Source organism: Gymnoscopelus microlampas (assembly GCF_963454915.1).
Source record: "Gymnoscopelus microlampas genome assembly, chromosome: 3".
Lineage (NCBI taxonomy): Eukaryota > Metazoa > Chordata > Actinopteri > Myctophiformes > Myctophidae > Gymnoscopelus > Gymnoscopelus microlampas.
In genome coordinates, this window is record NC_139940.1 from 28,870,357 (window position 1) to 28,886,126 (window position 15,770).

The following is a 15,770-nucleotide window of genomic DNA, read 5'->3' on the forward strand; positions in this document are numbered from 1 at the left end:
TAAGTAGCATGTGAGGTGTCAAACTAGGGTGTTTTTATGATTCGGAATCCATTGCAAGCATTTGTTTTGCACCAAAACCATGCACTCCTTGGGCTAAAAACGGCCCAATCTCAAAGGGCTTTTTACACAAAAAGTATACCTGGAAAAGGATGGCTATGGCCGTTTTTAGCCTAAGGAGTGGTTTTAAACAGAATTAAAATTTGTTTTGTTTTTAACCAAGGTTATGGTGGGTACCCCAACTTTAAGGAGCTGTCAAAACATCTCCTAGGGAAACTGCATTTCAGTCTTTGTGAGATGTGTTAGTAGACACCTTTACAAACACATTGGTGATGATTTTTTTTTTGGTAGGCTTAGGAATTTATTCCAAGATTGGAAAATATTCTGCTAATATCCCCTGATTATTAGCTCTAATCTCACCCAACACAACAGTGGTCCCCAGATTGATTCTTAGTCAGGGTGGTGGTCCCTGGTTCACATTCAGTTGAAAACCCCTGATCTACATGGAGCAAAGCTTTATGCTCCAAGTTGTGTGTGCTGTGCATGCTTCTATGGGTGAGAGCTGTTTATGATAAAGAGGTGTGAAAACAATATTCCAGTGACCTGACAAAGGACAGAGGCCAGGGGTCTTCAACAGGGGGTCCGGGACCCCTAGGGGGCCCTCAGAGTTACTACAGGGGGTCCGCCAAATCTTTGTGTGTGGTGGCGAACATTAGCCGAAAATAACAGATCTACAAGCTCACTCACAACAAGCCTCCAGTTGGCTATTTTCGGATATTTGGTGTAGAGGGGAAAAGAGCAGACCAAGTTCAGAGCCAACAGTCAAGTTGACTAAATATTGAGGGTTTAATCTGCAACACAATCTTATGCAATTTGTAGTGGGGGTCCCTGCTACATCTCTTTTTCTCAGCTAAGGGGTCCTTGGGCTGAAAAACCTTGAAGACCCCTGCATTAGGCCAACTTTCGTTGGTGGAATGGTTTTATTACTGTGTGCTGCTGACGGTAGTTAGCCTTTGCTACCCCCTGCTGGCCATTATTGTGTGTTTCTTTTTTCTTCTTTTTTAGGGTTTAAGTTAAATATAAAGTGCTTTACAGACATTCTTATATCCTTATATCTCTAAGAAAAATAAGGGATGCCCAGAAAAACTCCACTCATTGACTGCAGAGAGAGCAGCTATAGTTTGTTGATTACTTTTGAAGCTGTTATTTGTTTGAGGGGTTAAAGGGGTCTTAAAAGCCCTTAAATTGTCACTTTACACTGTCATATGGGCCTCTTAAAATCTTATCCAACGACAACATCATATTCTAAGTCTTGGGTCTGGGAGGCTAATTCTCTTCATGGTGGTCTGGCTCAAATGCCGAATAAAGAATAATAGACCTGAATGTGTAAAAGGATGAAAACTACTGACTTATACCCAACGTAAACAGGACGTGTTGTTGAATAATCATAGCCCTGAAACATGATTGTCATTCCATGACAGTAAACATGACTGTCATTCCATGACAGTCATGGTGCCAGTTCCCCCTGGGTTTTCGCGGTTTTCTATTTGTTGACATTGCCAACTCTCACATGTACATAAACGTTCAGATTTCAAATATAAAGTGCTTACCACAGAGCCACGGATGTTACCTTGCGATGCGGACCACATTAAGTACCCGTATCTCCCGTATTGTTCAATAAAAAGCATTTTAAGCCCATCGCCGGCCATTTTCTATTTTATTTTTATTTTTTTTGTAATGTATCAGAGTGCAATACACCTCCCAACCATTAGGTGTCGCATAGTTGAAAGTATCGGAGAAAATTTGGAGAAAATGGCCGGCGATCGGATTAAAATGCTTTTTATTGAACAATACGGGAGATGCGGGTACTTAATGTGGTCCGCATCGCGAGGTAACATCCGTGGCTCGGTGGTAAGCACTTTATGTTTGAAATCTGAACGTTTATGTACATGTGAGAGTTGGCAATGTCAACAAATAGAAAACCGCGAAAACCCAGGGGGAACTGGCGTGTGAAGCGTCATGTGAACCATGGCTAGAATAATCATTTTCTTTTGACAAGTAGAGGGGGGTGCACCGTTCCTGGAGGTACTGCAATACCAGGTCGATGCGTGGAGTGGACGGAGCAAGCCCCTATTCCATCTCCCAGTTCCAAAAATCAATTTAATATATGGTCCCCGGGTAGGGGACGTATCAGATATTAAACTGATAAGAACAGATACTACACTTGATCTTAGCCAAAAGGCCGAGAAGCGATACCCACATTGGGTTTGGACTAGGTTAGTGATTCCCAGCAATAACTTCTACTGTGGAGGTTTTATGTATATTTTATGCGTCACGTCACATACTCAAATGTGAGCAACGCACTTCAATAAGGAGGTATAATGACGTCGTGGAGTCGAATATCCTATTTAATGAAAGAAAATAAAAACGAGTTCAAACTGTAGTCCGATTCATACTTCGTCACACGACGGTGTCACGCGTCAAAATAGCAGACCTACAAGCCCACAACGCGTGACTTCCGCGACGTGTTGTGGGCTTGTAGGTCTGCCATTTTCGGCACGGAGCACAAATTTGCCTTTACTCGGCGCTTCCTGGTCTGTCACATGGTTCACCATGAACCAATAACAATTCTAGTAGATCAGGGACGATCAAAATGCTGTTTAAAGGAATGGCATAAAGTTGTATTTATTTTCTACTATTACAAAATGAGAAGGGATGAATTCACATGTATATTAGAGTGTAGTTACTATAATAAAATAATTCTCTGTACAGCAAAGCGTGTGTGATTAGTTTTCAACATATTTGTCAACAAAGAATCGTTTGCAGCACCGTCTGGTGGAGAATAATCGTAACATATAGCCTACTATCCATCCATCCATCCATCCATCTTCAACCGGTCACGGGGTAACAGTTCCAACAGAGATTTCCGCTTTCCAGACTTACCTCCAGAGCTCCTGGAGGATCCCGAGGCGTTCCAAGGCAATGTGGAAATATAATCCCCCCCAACTCCAGTTTTAGCTTCACTACATTGGCTCCCAGTTGGCTTCTTTTACTTGTTTATAAAGCTCTCAGCGGTCTGGCACCTTCCTTCCTACCTCTATGACTGCCTGCCCTGCCTATAGGTATGTTCCAAACCGCCCCCTCAGGTCTTCTAGTGCTGACCTGCTCGAAGTGCCTATATTATACAATAACATAAAAAACATGGTGAAGCAGCATTCTGCTTCTACAGGCCGACGGCGTGGAATAAACTCCCATTACACCTAAGACAGGCAGCCTCTGTGGATAGCTTTATAGCACAGCTCAATACCTATTTCTGCACTCTTGCTTTTCGTTGATTTTTAAATCTCTGTGTTGTTATTCATGTCCTCACTGTTTTGCCTGATTCACTATTTGTACTTTTTCTGTAATTGTATTCTTGCTCTGTAAAGCACTTTGAGCTGCATTTCATGTCATGAAAGGCGCTATACAAATAAACTATAATAAACTAAACTAAAATTATTATTATCTGGTCCTTGGTCTGCCATGGGGTCTCCTCCCAGTGGGACGTGCAGCTAGGACCTCGCTAGCGAGACGCTCGGGCGGCATCCGTACTAGATGCCCGAACCACCTAAGCTGGCTCCTTTCCAAGTCAAGGAGCAGCGGTTCTACTCCAAGTCTCTCACGGATGACTGAACTTCTCATCCTATCTCTATGGGAGAGGCCGACCACCTGTCTGAGAAAACAAATTTTGGACGATCGTATCCGCAATCTTATTCTTTCGATCATGACCCACACTTCATGACAATCGTTTAATTATTGGCTGTAGTACGGGATAATGAGCCGATGTTTAAATAATACAAATATTAATAAAGATAAAAATATTAAATATTGAACTGTACATACAAATATTGGATAACTTTATTATACACATAGTTTTCCTTATAGGCTACCATTAAGGACTTATTTTTGTCATGATTCAGTGACCAATGACAAAAAGTATTCTGCTCTCATTGTGTGCCTAAAAATTATTAAGGTAGAGAACAACTAATCAGGGGACAAAACAAAAGACTCTGCATAACACACACCTATGAGCAAGCAGGCAGATCTGGCTGCTGCTGCTCACCTGCGACTCCGTTTACTACTGCGGATTAATTTTGGACCCCAACATCCACCTGTTTGTTCTGATTTACATGTATCCCCTGCTCTCAAGTTAGCATTGTTTTACTAGCCAGAAATCCAGACTGATTCGCTCCGTACAGCCGATTGTTATACAGGCTGGTGTTTTACAGTGAGATGACAATCAGTTCAAGCAAGATGAGCCTTGGTTTCAATGTAGAGTTTATACTTTATTCAACACTCTAATATACTTTCAACTGACAAAATACAAAGAAACGTGTTACATTGTGCAAAATCATTTTACAAGTGAATACATTAGACACTGAACCGGTCCCCGTCTGATTGGAACTTAGGGTGTCATTAACATTACTCCATTAACAAGCACACCAATACATCTATTGTGTCAGGATATCTATTGAACACAAGCTGTATGATATACTATAGAGTGCTTTATGGCATAAACAATAGCTATTCTTATTCTATTGATGAATCACGGCAGTATCTAACAATAGAATGAAGGCCATGGTGAAATGATTGAGCCTCATACATTGACAATTAGACATGTTTATTGTACATTAATCCAATATTTACAGACTTATTAAATAATTCCTCCCCCTAAGGCAAAGCTTGACAGTTGTGGGTATAATTAAAGAGCACACATATTCCTGTTCCTATCACCCATTGCATTTTTACACATCCAAAGGTAGGTGGCAATCATTGTGTTGAAGATGTCAGTGTTATCACAGATAATTGGTTATCAAGTTTAACACCATGGAGTGAAGCTTAAGTGACAACATGCCATCTTTATTTTCGGCTAGTAAGTAGGAATAAAGTCCCTTTTCTGAAATGTTTTTCTGAAGTGGTTCTCCTACGTTTTTATTTCAAGGACCCCTATAACTCCCATGACTCTTACGGTTCTAAATGGTTCCATTCCAGTTACAGACCTGTAAGGGTCCTTTTGGAGAACCCAGAGGGTCCCTGGACCTCACTTTGAGAACCACTGCACTACAGTATGTACATAATGAACTCATAGAGTGAGAGGTTACATCAGTTGTGCTGGCATTTTAGCCAATGATAATCAAGCCAATAAATATATGAAGGAGAGGAGCAGAAAGAGTACAGTAAGTCCAAACAAATATAAAGCAGTATTCAGAGATCATGTTGTGTTTGTCTTGGAAGAAAAACACAGACCTATCTGCGAATAAAATGGGGTTCATTAGCTGGGCATGGTCGATGTGAGGGGAGGAGATGAGAGGTGGTCTTCTTAGTAAGAGCGGATGGCAGGAGGGATCTGGGCACAATCCTGTTCGTCAAGAGTGCCGTCAATCACTGGGCGGTACTCCAAGGTCACCTGTAATTGGCCAAGAGCAGAGACATCAGAGCACTGCTGAGCCTTAACTCCCGAGTTATACTTGATTACGCATTGTGTCTCGCACCGTAAATAGGCGATCTACAAGCTCACAATATGTCGCAGCATTACAGGTTGCGAGCTTGCGAACATTTTTGGTGAGAGACATCGGTACGCAATTAAGTATAAATCAGGTGTAATAATCAGCATTCTTAACTATAGAACACAATGTTAACAACATGGGGAGGGGAATTTACAGTATTTAAAGGAATGGTGTGGTTTTGATTTTCATCCTTACCCATAGACAAACTCATGGGTGCTTTTATTATGTCTCTGCATGCAGTTTGACGGTACTGTATGTCTAAGAGTCTGCTTAACTAGCTTATTTCAGTTCCTGATATCTATGGGGGCTCAAGTAGCAGCTCCGCTCAAAATTCGGCAAATGGATCTTCGGAGGATTTAATACTTTATACTTGTTAGCCTAGAGTCAACAATTTTCTAACATACAAAGTCCATACAAAATCCTAACAATTACTATGTAGTTTGGAACTATAAATTGCTTTGCCAATAGGGAAATAAATGACTTTATAAATACATTTACATACAGTAGTTTTGTTTGACCAGTAATAAAGGTGTGTTTCCCTAATTTCGAAAGGACCTGCTACTTGATCCCACAGACATAAAGGAATTGAGATAAACTAGATTAAGTTCACTCTGTTCAACATACCTTCAAACTGCACAGAGAGAGTAAAAAGTAAGAAGTAGGAATATGCTTAAGTAATATTAAGAACCCTTTAAGAAATTGACCAGATTTAAGATTATCTATTGTGTACGGCTTGACTATTTGTAGTGTGAATGAGTTTTTTTTATCAAGACATGTTCTTACATACACTTTCATATACTCTCACACCATATCTTGAACAAACACACAGCTATAGCATACCTTGCCAGTTTTGGGGTCAACAAAGGACAATGTGTGCTTCCTCCAGTGCTGCTCATAGGGCACCTTCTCCTGGCCTGCCAGAGGTCTAGCGTAATCATACTCATCAATGCGGTCCTGAGAGACAGCGTGTTGAAAAATACAGTTGGGAGTGAGTGACAGATAAGGTAGGTAGCATGCTGGTGAAATGCCTAAAATCAATAACATGTGGTACTGTATTAGCCTCACGTAGCCAGACTATCACTGCATGGATATGAGTCTGGTGCTTCTATGAGGACGTTTTTTTCCCAAGGGGCGGGATCAAAACAAATGGCTATGGACGCAATTGGTTAGACCTATAACCAACTACCAATTACAGTCTCCCATATTTGAACACTGGGCCCTGATTGGTCACCCCAAACTTCGGGAGCAGGAAATGGATTCACAATGGAGCGGTGCCAGACCCAATTTTTTTGTTGCACTGGCAGATTCGTCTGGTCCCAGGCTAGTACTCCATGTCTATGCTGAGTAACAAGTACATGGTAATGGATAAAATAATGAATAATATGTAATGATGGACAAAATTGGTTCACACAGTAGCCATAATCATTGATACGGTCATCTATAGATGAGGGGGAAAAGTCACAGGAAAAGGGAGACAAACGGAGAGAAACAGAGACGCACTTAAAGAAGTGAAAAAGAGGGATCTAAAAACAGAGACATAGACACATACAGTACACCTTGACACAGAGGGAGTGGGGGACACTCTGTCAAACAGAGAGAATAGTACAGTAAACCAGACCTTAAAGTCCTCTCTGGCATGGGCTCCTCTACTCTCCTTTCGCTGCTCTGCTCCGTGGATAGTCTGAACGGCATTCAACATCAAGTTCTGCAGTTCCAATGTTTCCGCCAGATCTGTGTTCCACACAATGCCTGGAGAGGAGAGGAGCTTTCAATATTTTGTGACACAGCAACAACAATGTTACTGCCTACTGGGGAATAATGTCGTATCTCTGCGAGTGACTGCATAAGAGAGCAAAGTGTGAACAACAGAGACTGAAATGAATGCGAGTCTACATGGGACAATCGTTGGGACGAGGCAGAATGTGGAACTGTACCATACCTCTGTCAAAGGTCTTGATGTCGTCCAAGGTCTGGTAGATAGCGTCCATCTTTTCACATCCCTCCTTCAGAACGTCGCCAGTACGGAACACAGCAGCATGGTTTTGCATGGTCTGCGCAGAGGGACAGATATGACTTGGGTTAGCCTACACAGCCTACACAGTACTGTACATTTTGTGGACAGACTATGCTGGAGATAATGAGTGTGTTCCTGTGCATGTTGATGTGTAATACCTTCTGCATGTTGAGTCTAATCTCCGAGGTTCTAAGGCTTCCGTTGGCGAACCTCAGCTTATCCAAGTTGGCCACAGACTCCTCTCCTGCACTGGCCTTCAGAGGGGACAGCGCCTCTCCTGAAAGAAATAATGGGACAGTGATATAGTCAGCAGTGATATCGCTTGTATACATGCTTTATTGTCGGTTTTGATAAATAAATACAGAGATACAAGAAAACGGTATGCTATGATGTTGACTGATAACGGTAACACACTTTTAATCACTATTTTCTTAATATGTTATAGTTGCAATGCAAAAAAATAGGCCTACATGATATGTAGGCCTAATTTGCCAGATAAATCTGCCTCCATAAATATCACCATAAATGTCATTCTCTTAAATATGCCTCCATAAATATTATCTCTCTCTCTCTCATATCCCGTCGTTTTTTCAGGCTCGGGCCGGTCTCTGGCCTAAAATTCTGGTAATTGGTCGGGTCCGGTTCAGTCCCAGTTCGGGCCAGACCTGACTTTTCACTCCCGTTGAGAACTCTAATATCCATGCTGCTGATAATCATGCTGACCGATGAATTACTATAGTTTCTCACCTGGTTTGTTCTCCTCGGCGATGGTGAGGGCGCAGGCTCTGCCGAACACCACCAGGTCCAGCAGGGAGTTGGCACCCAACCGGTTGGCCCCGTGGACACTGGCAGATGCCGCCTCTCCACAGGCATACAGGCCTGGCACCAACTTGTCTTCTCCGTCGCCATGGGTGATCACCTGAGCACGTGACATTATAGGCAAAATATTTCAAAAGAAATTCAAAATTTCAAAAATAGCAGATAGATAAAATAGCAAATAGCAGATCTACAAGCTCAGGTGTCGGATGCTTGTAGATCGGCTATTTTTGCTGTTTGCTGTATGACGTATATAAGGCTTAAGTGGTTATATGTGGCCTTATTGTATACTTTCACTACCAACTAGCCTACATCACACTGAGTGTATGGGCACTTGGGCAGATGATTACTGGTTGATTGATTACTGGAGTTTACAGTGTAGTGATACATTGGTAGAGGGTGCAAATGCATATACACAGTAAAACCTGGAGGATTGATTTAACTCTGTGTAAAAATGTACCCTTTTTCATTTTTACAAACTGTTTGGGTTTGTGTGTATTTTGTTATGTATTGTACACACCTGTCCCTTATAGTTGGTAGGTATTCCTCCCATGTTATAATGGACAGTAGGCAGAACAGGGATGGGCTCCTTTGTAACATCCACCCCAGCAAAGATCATGGCAGTCTCTGAGATGCCAGGCAGTCTGGTGGCCAACTGCTGAGGAGGCAGGTGGTGCAGCTGGAGGTACACATGGTCCTTTTCTGGACCAACACCCCTGAGAGACAAAAACGTAGAGAGAGAGAACAAGAAAAATACTTCAGTTCAATTGTTTGACTCTAGCTTGCTGGATAGACAGGAAGTGTCGTTGGGCAATACCCAAGATACCTTCTTTGGACCAGCACATTACATTTTAATATTTGTATATTTAAATGTATTATTATACATTTCTGAACATTTTGAGACTTTTCTCAGTTTCTTTTGAACCCGAGTAATTTATCATATTTACTTTTTAATGATAAGCAAGGGGTGGGAAATCACACCCCCGTCATGGTAATGTAATGTACTAATGGAATCAAAGTACTCAATCTTTATCTCAACAATCATGATGATCAATGTTTTAAAAGACAAATCCTAACTTAGACAATTATGAATTATTATTGCATTATTCATGCAAGTATATCCACAGACAGACATGCATGCAAATATGCACACACCCTACCTTCCCTCTCTAATCTCGATGGTCATGGAGCGGGACACAACATCCCTGGAGGCCAGGTCTTTAGCGTTGGGGGCATAGCGCTCCATGAAGCGCTCTCCCTCACTGTTGATCAGGATCCCACCCTCACCACGGCACCCCTCTGTAATCAGGCATCCAGCACCGTAGATACCTACACGAATTGACATGTTAAAGGGACAATACAAATGATTATCACAGTTGCATGTCATTGCTAAAAGTGTAAAGGCACAATTGGCATTTGTGAACACCACAACTCTTTTTGCAGGCAATAATAAGGAGGCTCTATCTGAGGGACTAATTGTAATATCTGGCCTGACAGACTGATGCATAGTCATACTTGATTGCAAGGCACATTTATATAAATATCATATAGCTCATCCCTAGCCCTACAGTAGCTGTTAGCTAGTCTCTCAGAATCAAGAATTTAATAAAAGAAAAAAAAATCCCTTGCCACAATAGTGCACCAGCACTATTGAGACGAGGCACATTTTATTTTTAAACGTTATCACCTTCAAAATAGAGGCCTGAGAGTGACCTTTACAGGTTCATATTTACAATGCCAGACTTGTCACACTGTCAGTGTTAAATCAACACTCAGGAATATACTGTACAGACAGGTTAAAGCATCAAAGGCAGACACAAGACGACACAACAAGATGAGACTAATAAAGTGCTCTGTGTTTTAGCCTTACATTGAACTGTGTTAGACCTCCTTTGGCCTCTCGGCCAGAATTACATCAGGAGCAGTCCATACATAACTAAGGAGTTACGGTGTCAGATGTCAAACAGCGGCAAAGATCAGTACTAATAACCCACCACAACCTATGACTAGAGTCAAAGATTTGCCTTATATTGAAAATCCAGGATTATGTGCAATGTTAAAAAGTAAGGGTAAACCCCACTATAAACAAATATTTGTAAATAAGGCACATTCCTGATTGGGAACGCAAATGCGCAAGCACACGCCTCCATGTTAAATTCAGGGCGTGGATAATTTGCAGCAAAACCCTTCGACTTTCCCTGATGATTCTTTTAGGCATAGATTTTCATCAGTGTGAGGGAGTTATCTGCGTCAGCTTCTTGAGCTGTGAGCTATTGACTGCAAGCAATATCAATGCCAATTCATTGGGTGGCTGAGAGGCTCTAGCATATACATTTTAAAGCAATACTTTTTTCTCACCAGTAGGGTGAAACTGTACAAACTCAAGATCCTGGCAGGGCAGACCAGCTCTTGTCACCATGGCATTACCATCTCCTGTACTGGTATGGGCAGATGTACAGCTGAAGAAGGCGCGCCCATAACCCCTGGAGGCAAAGTGAAATACAAAGTGAATTAACTTTTATTGTACACTATATAAGGTAATGTAATTGAGAATTCAAGTAAGACCAACTCCTGTTTATTCAAACGGGGTGTGTGTGTGTGTGTATGTGTGTGTGTGTGTGTGTGTGTGTGTGTGTGTGTGTGTGTGTGTGTGTGTGTGTGTGTGTGTGTGTGTGTGTGTGTGTGTGTGTGTGTGTGTGTGTGTGTGTGTGTGTGTGTGTGTGTGTGTGTGTGTCCTACCCAGTAGCAATAACCGTGTTCTTGGATCTGAAGCGGTGGATAGAACCGTCCTCCATGCAGAGAGCAATCACTCCTTTACACTCCCCATCTTCCATCAGCAGATCAAGAGCAAAATACTCCACAAAGTAGCTGGTGTCATAACGAAGTGACTGGATAGGAGACATGGAGAGACATATATGATAAATGTGTGATATATGTATGATAAATGTTTGATTTTAGTTTGTGCATGTTCCTCCCTATTTTGTCACTGCCAACTCTAGACTACCATTCGTCTGCTCCAATACATAAGGAATCACCTGCCGGAGCAGTTCAGGCTTTCTCCCCCAGTTCCCCTCCCTACTGAACAGGTGCCCTGACCAACCAGCAGGAGTTGCTTATGCTAGAACCAGGATATGTTCCCTCTCTGGCTTTACATCTGCAGTTCTGCACACACACTACCACTCTCTTTCACAGTAGACATTCTAATGGGAGAACACAGCTGGTAATAACACTAACTGTGTGCACTGGATCCATGCTGGCACATAACAACAACAAAAAAGACACACCCACTATTAACGTTACTACATTTGACTGTCTTTCCCTCAAAATGTGCGTCTGTGTCTGTGTGCCTGTGCGTCTTTCCCTACCCGTCCATACAGTGTGTGCAGCAGGGAGTGTCCTGTCCTGTCTGCCACACAGCAGCAGCGATGTGCCTGGCCTCCCTTTCCAAACTTCAAACTCTGACCGCCAAATGCCCTCTGGTAGATCTTCCCATCTTCTGTACGGCTGAACGGCATTCCAAAGTTCTCGAGCTGGGAATGAAGAGGAATTCAGATATTCAATAATTCAACATGTTCAGAAATAAGAAGAGAGTAGGAAAAGAGAAGATTAAAATGTTAGAGTGTGTGTGTGTGTGTGTGTGTGTGTGTGTGTGTGTGTGTGTGTGTGTGTGTGTGTGTGTGTGTGTGTGTGTGTGTGTGTGTGTGTGTGTGTGTGTGTGTGTGTGTGTGTGTGTGTGTGTGTGTTTACCTCCACCACTGCTGCTGGGGCCTGCTCAGTCATGTAGTGGATAGCATCCTGATCTCCCAACCAATCAGATCCCTTCACTGTGTCATAGAAGTGCCACCTCCAGTCATCTCCCTCCATGTTCCCCAGAGCTGCATTGATCCCACCCTAGACACCCAGCAAACATTAAGCCCTTCATAAAAGGTATTGACGAGAGAAATTGCACAACTCATCGTGTATACTTGGGATGAATCTTAATATCATGCATGTTTTGCTGCAAGCACCCCAGACTCGCTTTTATTAATGCTGGTACTATGGTACTATTTCTGTCAACTTGCTCTCAGAGGTGGGCTATGGACAGTTCATAAACCTTACTCTAATGACATTATTGGTTTCTTCCAATGATCATCGGTGGTCATTTCAAACAAGATTTCACACTTAAAAAATTATATATTATGCTTCTTTTTTCAGTGTGCCAACTTTCCAGGAAGAGATCGGCTGTAGATTCCAATAGCTTGGAATCCCCATCAATGACATTATTGACATTTGAAGAATTGAATAAAAAGATTTAAAGCATTGAATAGCTTCTTCTGGCTGGGCAAATCATTAATTAATATGAACCTCATTCATACATAATTTTACAATTCCTTATTATAAATATTGAAATAATAATATTGACCAGGACATTGTACCAACTGCTTTCTTACCCCCTGCCAAAACCCTAGCCAGAGTTCACTTCAATCTATCTCCATCGTATCCTGTCTGGCACACACTTTCTGCACACCTGTACTTGCTTTCCTGTTTAAATGCTAGGAATGGTGGCAACTGGAATTTATTGTCCTAGCATATCGTCATCTGTTCTCACACTTTAATCCAATTGACAAAATAATCTTATGGGATTAAAGCCTAATCTAACTCTGCACTATGGTGTCACTTGCAGACAAGAGCAGATCATCAAGCTAACAATGTCTTGCAGATCATCAAGCTAACAATGTCTTGCATCGTACTACAGGGCATTAATTAGGCTTTTAGAAAGTCACAGAGTCTATATTGTAACTGTACCTGTGCAGCAACCGTATGAGATCTGGTGGGGAACAGCTTGGTGATACAGGCTGTGTTGAATCCGGCCTCTGATAAGCCAAAAGCAGCCCTAAGTCCTGCACCTCCAGCCCCCACCACAACGGCATCAAATTCATGGTCCACGACTGGGTACTGGGTAGATATCTAAATATGTAAAAAGCAAGAGAGAGAGAGAGAGAAAGAGGGAGGGAGAGCGAGTGAGAGAAGTTCAAGAGAAATTGATCAGAAGGAATAAAAATCCAAAAGAGAAAGACAAGAAAAAAGAAAAAAATAATTATGAATTACAAGGCTAGAAATTGGTGGTTCCAGTTCAAGTCCACTACTGGGTATGGCTGAGATTGTGTTTGACACCACATTAGGCAGAAGGTAATGACAGTCATACACAACGAAGTCTTAAAGTCAATTAAGTTATCATTGTAGCTATTACTATAGAGATCCATGCAGCTAAACAGATTCATCATGATTAACTGTGTATGGTCTAAAAACACAAGGATAGGCGACAAGACCATAAGACTCTTTGTACAGTGAACCGATCTTAAGTAGATAGCTTAATTTAAGAGAGATATCTAGATATCTAGCAGGTTTGATATTTGGCTCTGTCGCCGACTGGACATCATACAGTCTGCGAGGAGATCCGTGCTACAGCCAATGAGAGCACAGTACCGGGAGGGTCGCTGCGTGCAGAGAGAGAGAGAGAGCTGTGTGTGTGTGTGTGTGTGTGTGTGTGTGTGTGTGTTTTAACAGACAGATAGATGGATAGTTTGCGGGGGGAAAAGGCACGGTGGCAAATTTATACAAAAGAATGCTAAAAAGGATAGAGAGAGAGAGAGAGAGAGAGAGAGAGAGAGAGAGAGAGAGAGAGAGAGAGAGAGAGAGAGAAAAAAGATAATTATTTAAAATTAAAAAACAAATGTATGTATCGGGTCTGGATCGCATCCTCCTAGTTAACTCTTGCAGTGTGTGATCCCTTGTGTAGTGTGAAATGCTTAACGATCAGATGACTCCCCGACCTCTTTAAAAGTCCTACAGTGTGTACCTGCTCTTAGTGTCCAAGTGTCCTTGAGAAAGACACTGAAGCCCTAATTGCGCCTGATGAGCAGGTTAGTGCCTGGTTTCCTCCGCCATCGGTGTGTGTGTGTGTGTGTGTGTGTGTGTGTGTGTGTGTGTGTGTGTGTGTGTGTGTGTGTGTGTGTGTGTGTGTGTGTGTGTGTGTGTGTGTGTGTGTGTGTGTGTGAATGTGTGGAATGTAATGCACATTGTAAAGCGCCTTGGATAAAGGCGCTATATAAATGCACCATTTATCATGTATATATATATTCACACAAGTGTTTAACTGAAAGCTATTGTTGTATCTCACCTCATCTGAGACTTTGGCATCCTTCTTGCCATAGATGGAGAAATGGAAGTTCTTGGAACCCTGAGCAGCAGCAACAGGGACCTGTGAGAAAGGAGACATTACTCACTTCATTGTACACTGCAATTAGTGACAGACATCAGGTAGTTTAACATAAATGTATTTAAAACGGTTAATATCGCAATAAGGCTTTGCTGTGCATGGCTCATCCTGGCAGCACCTATAGCTCCTTCACTCAATAATAAAAGTACAGTTCAATACAAAAGGATGCTAAAAGGATTAAACCCAAGAAAGCACTATGGCTTGTTTGTTTCCATTGGGGTCCAGTGTATTCAATTCATCGAAGACAATATGTACAGTAAAACGTTCGGGGGGGGGGGGGGGGGGGGGATTCTTTCTTTATGTAATTCATAACTGAGTATTAGGGATTGGGACCATTGATTGAGACATAAAGCCAGACCATAGGGCTATGTTATTAATTAACTAGCACGGGGCAATTAAGCAGTGGTTGCAGTTCTTCCCCCGTTGTTGTGTACACATTGTACACATTGTTCACGACATGATCACGACTACTTTATTACCAATTACCGATACTTTATTACTAACTTAATGTGATGGTTTAGTCTATGCATACATATAATGTCACAGCAATAACTAGAAAGACTCTTTGTCTTTAAGTCACGTTTCCATTATGTCACAGCAGCCACATTCAAACCTAGTACAGTATGTGGCGTTGGCAGTCAAAGTGTTAATGTCAGGGGCTTAGTTACGAAACCTGAACAGACAGCACAATTCACCCTTTTCAACAAAGACAAGTAGTCGTGAGGACAAACATACATATAGATAATGTATAAACAATGTAATTGAAACTCACAGATTGCGATTTGGAGTATAGTATCCTTTTGGAGAGGATCCGGGATGCTACGCGAACACTAGCCATGGCGTCGATACGAGAGGCGTTCTGTCGGGTCTGACCCTGAACTGAGGGAACAAGGGGAACGCATTTCTGTGGCACAGTCTGGAGCAAACCATGTCGTATATCCGGGGGGGGTGAACCAAATATAACGACTAACATTGTCGTTGTTTTAAACACATGCCACATTATTATATAGTAAAACGTACATGTAATATTTCCCATAATACAATAAGTACACGCGTACTTCATACCATTTGGATTTAAAGGGGCAACGCCCAACTTTACATTCTCTCACCCCCCTGAAGGAATACAGGTGGGCTGTTT

General features: G+C 42.0%; 1 protein-coding gene across 1 annotated transcript; it reads right to left on the reverse strand.

Moving 5' to 3' along the window:
- Positions 1 to 4,640: 4,640 nt before the first annotated feature.
- LOC311040907 (succinate dehydrogenase [ubiquinone] flavoprotein subunit, mitochondrial) lies at positions 4,641 to 15,504 on the reverse strand. The gene is made up of 15 exons (XM_084051319.1): positions 15,405 to 15,504; positions 14,534 to 14,614; positions 13,159 to 13,320; positions 12,121 to 12,264; positions 11,739 to 11,903; positions 11,113 to 11,261; positions 10,732 to 10,856; positions 9,534 to 9,702; positions 8,894 to 9,089; positions 8,305 to 8,476; positions 7,716 to 7,834; positions 7,483 to 7,594; positions 7,162 to 7,292; positions 6,384 to 6,497; positions 4,641 to 5,443 (listed from the first exon to the last, which is right to left on the reverse strand). The coding sequence occupies exons 1-15, from the start codon at positions 15,468 to 15,470 to the stop codon at positions 5,357 to 5,359; spliced, it is 1,992 nt and encodes a 663-aa protein (XP_083907445.1). The 5' UTR covers positions 15,471 to 15,504; the 3' UTR covers positions 4,641 to 5,356.
- Positions 15,505 to 15,770: the final 266 nt, after the last annotated feature.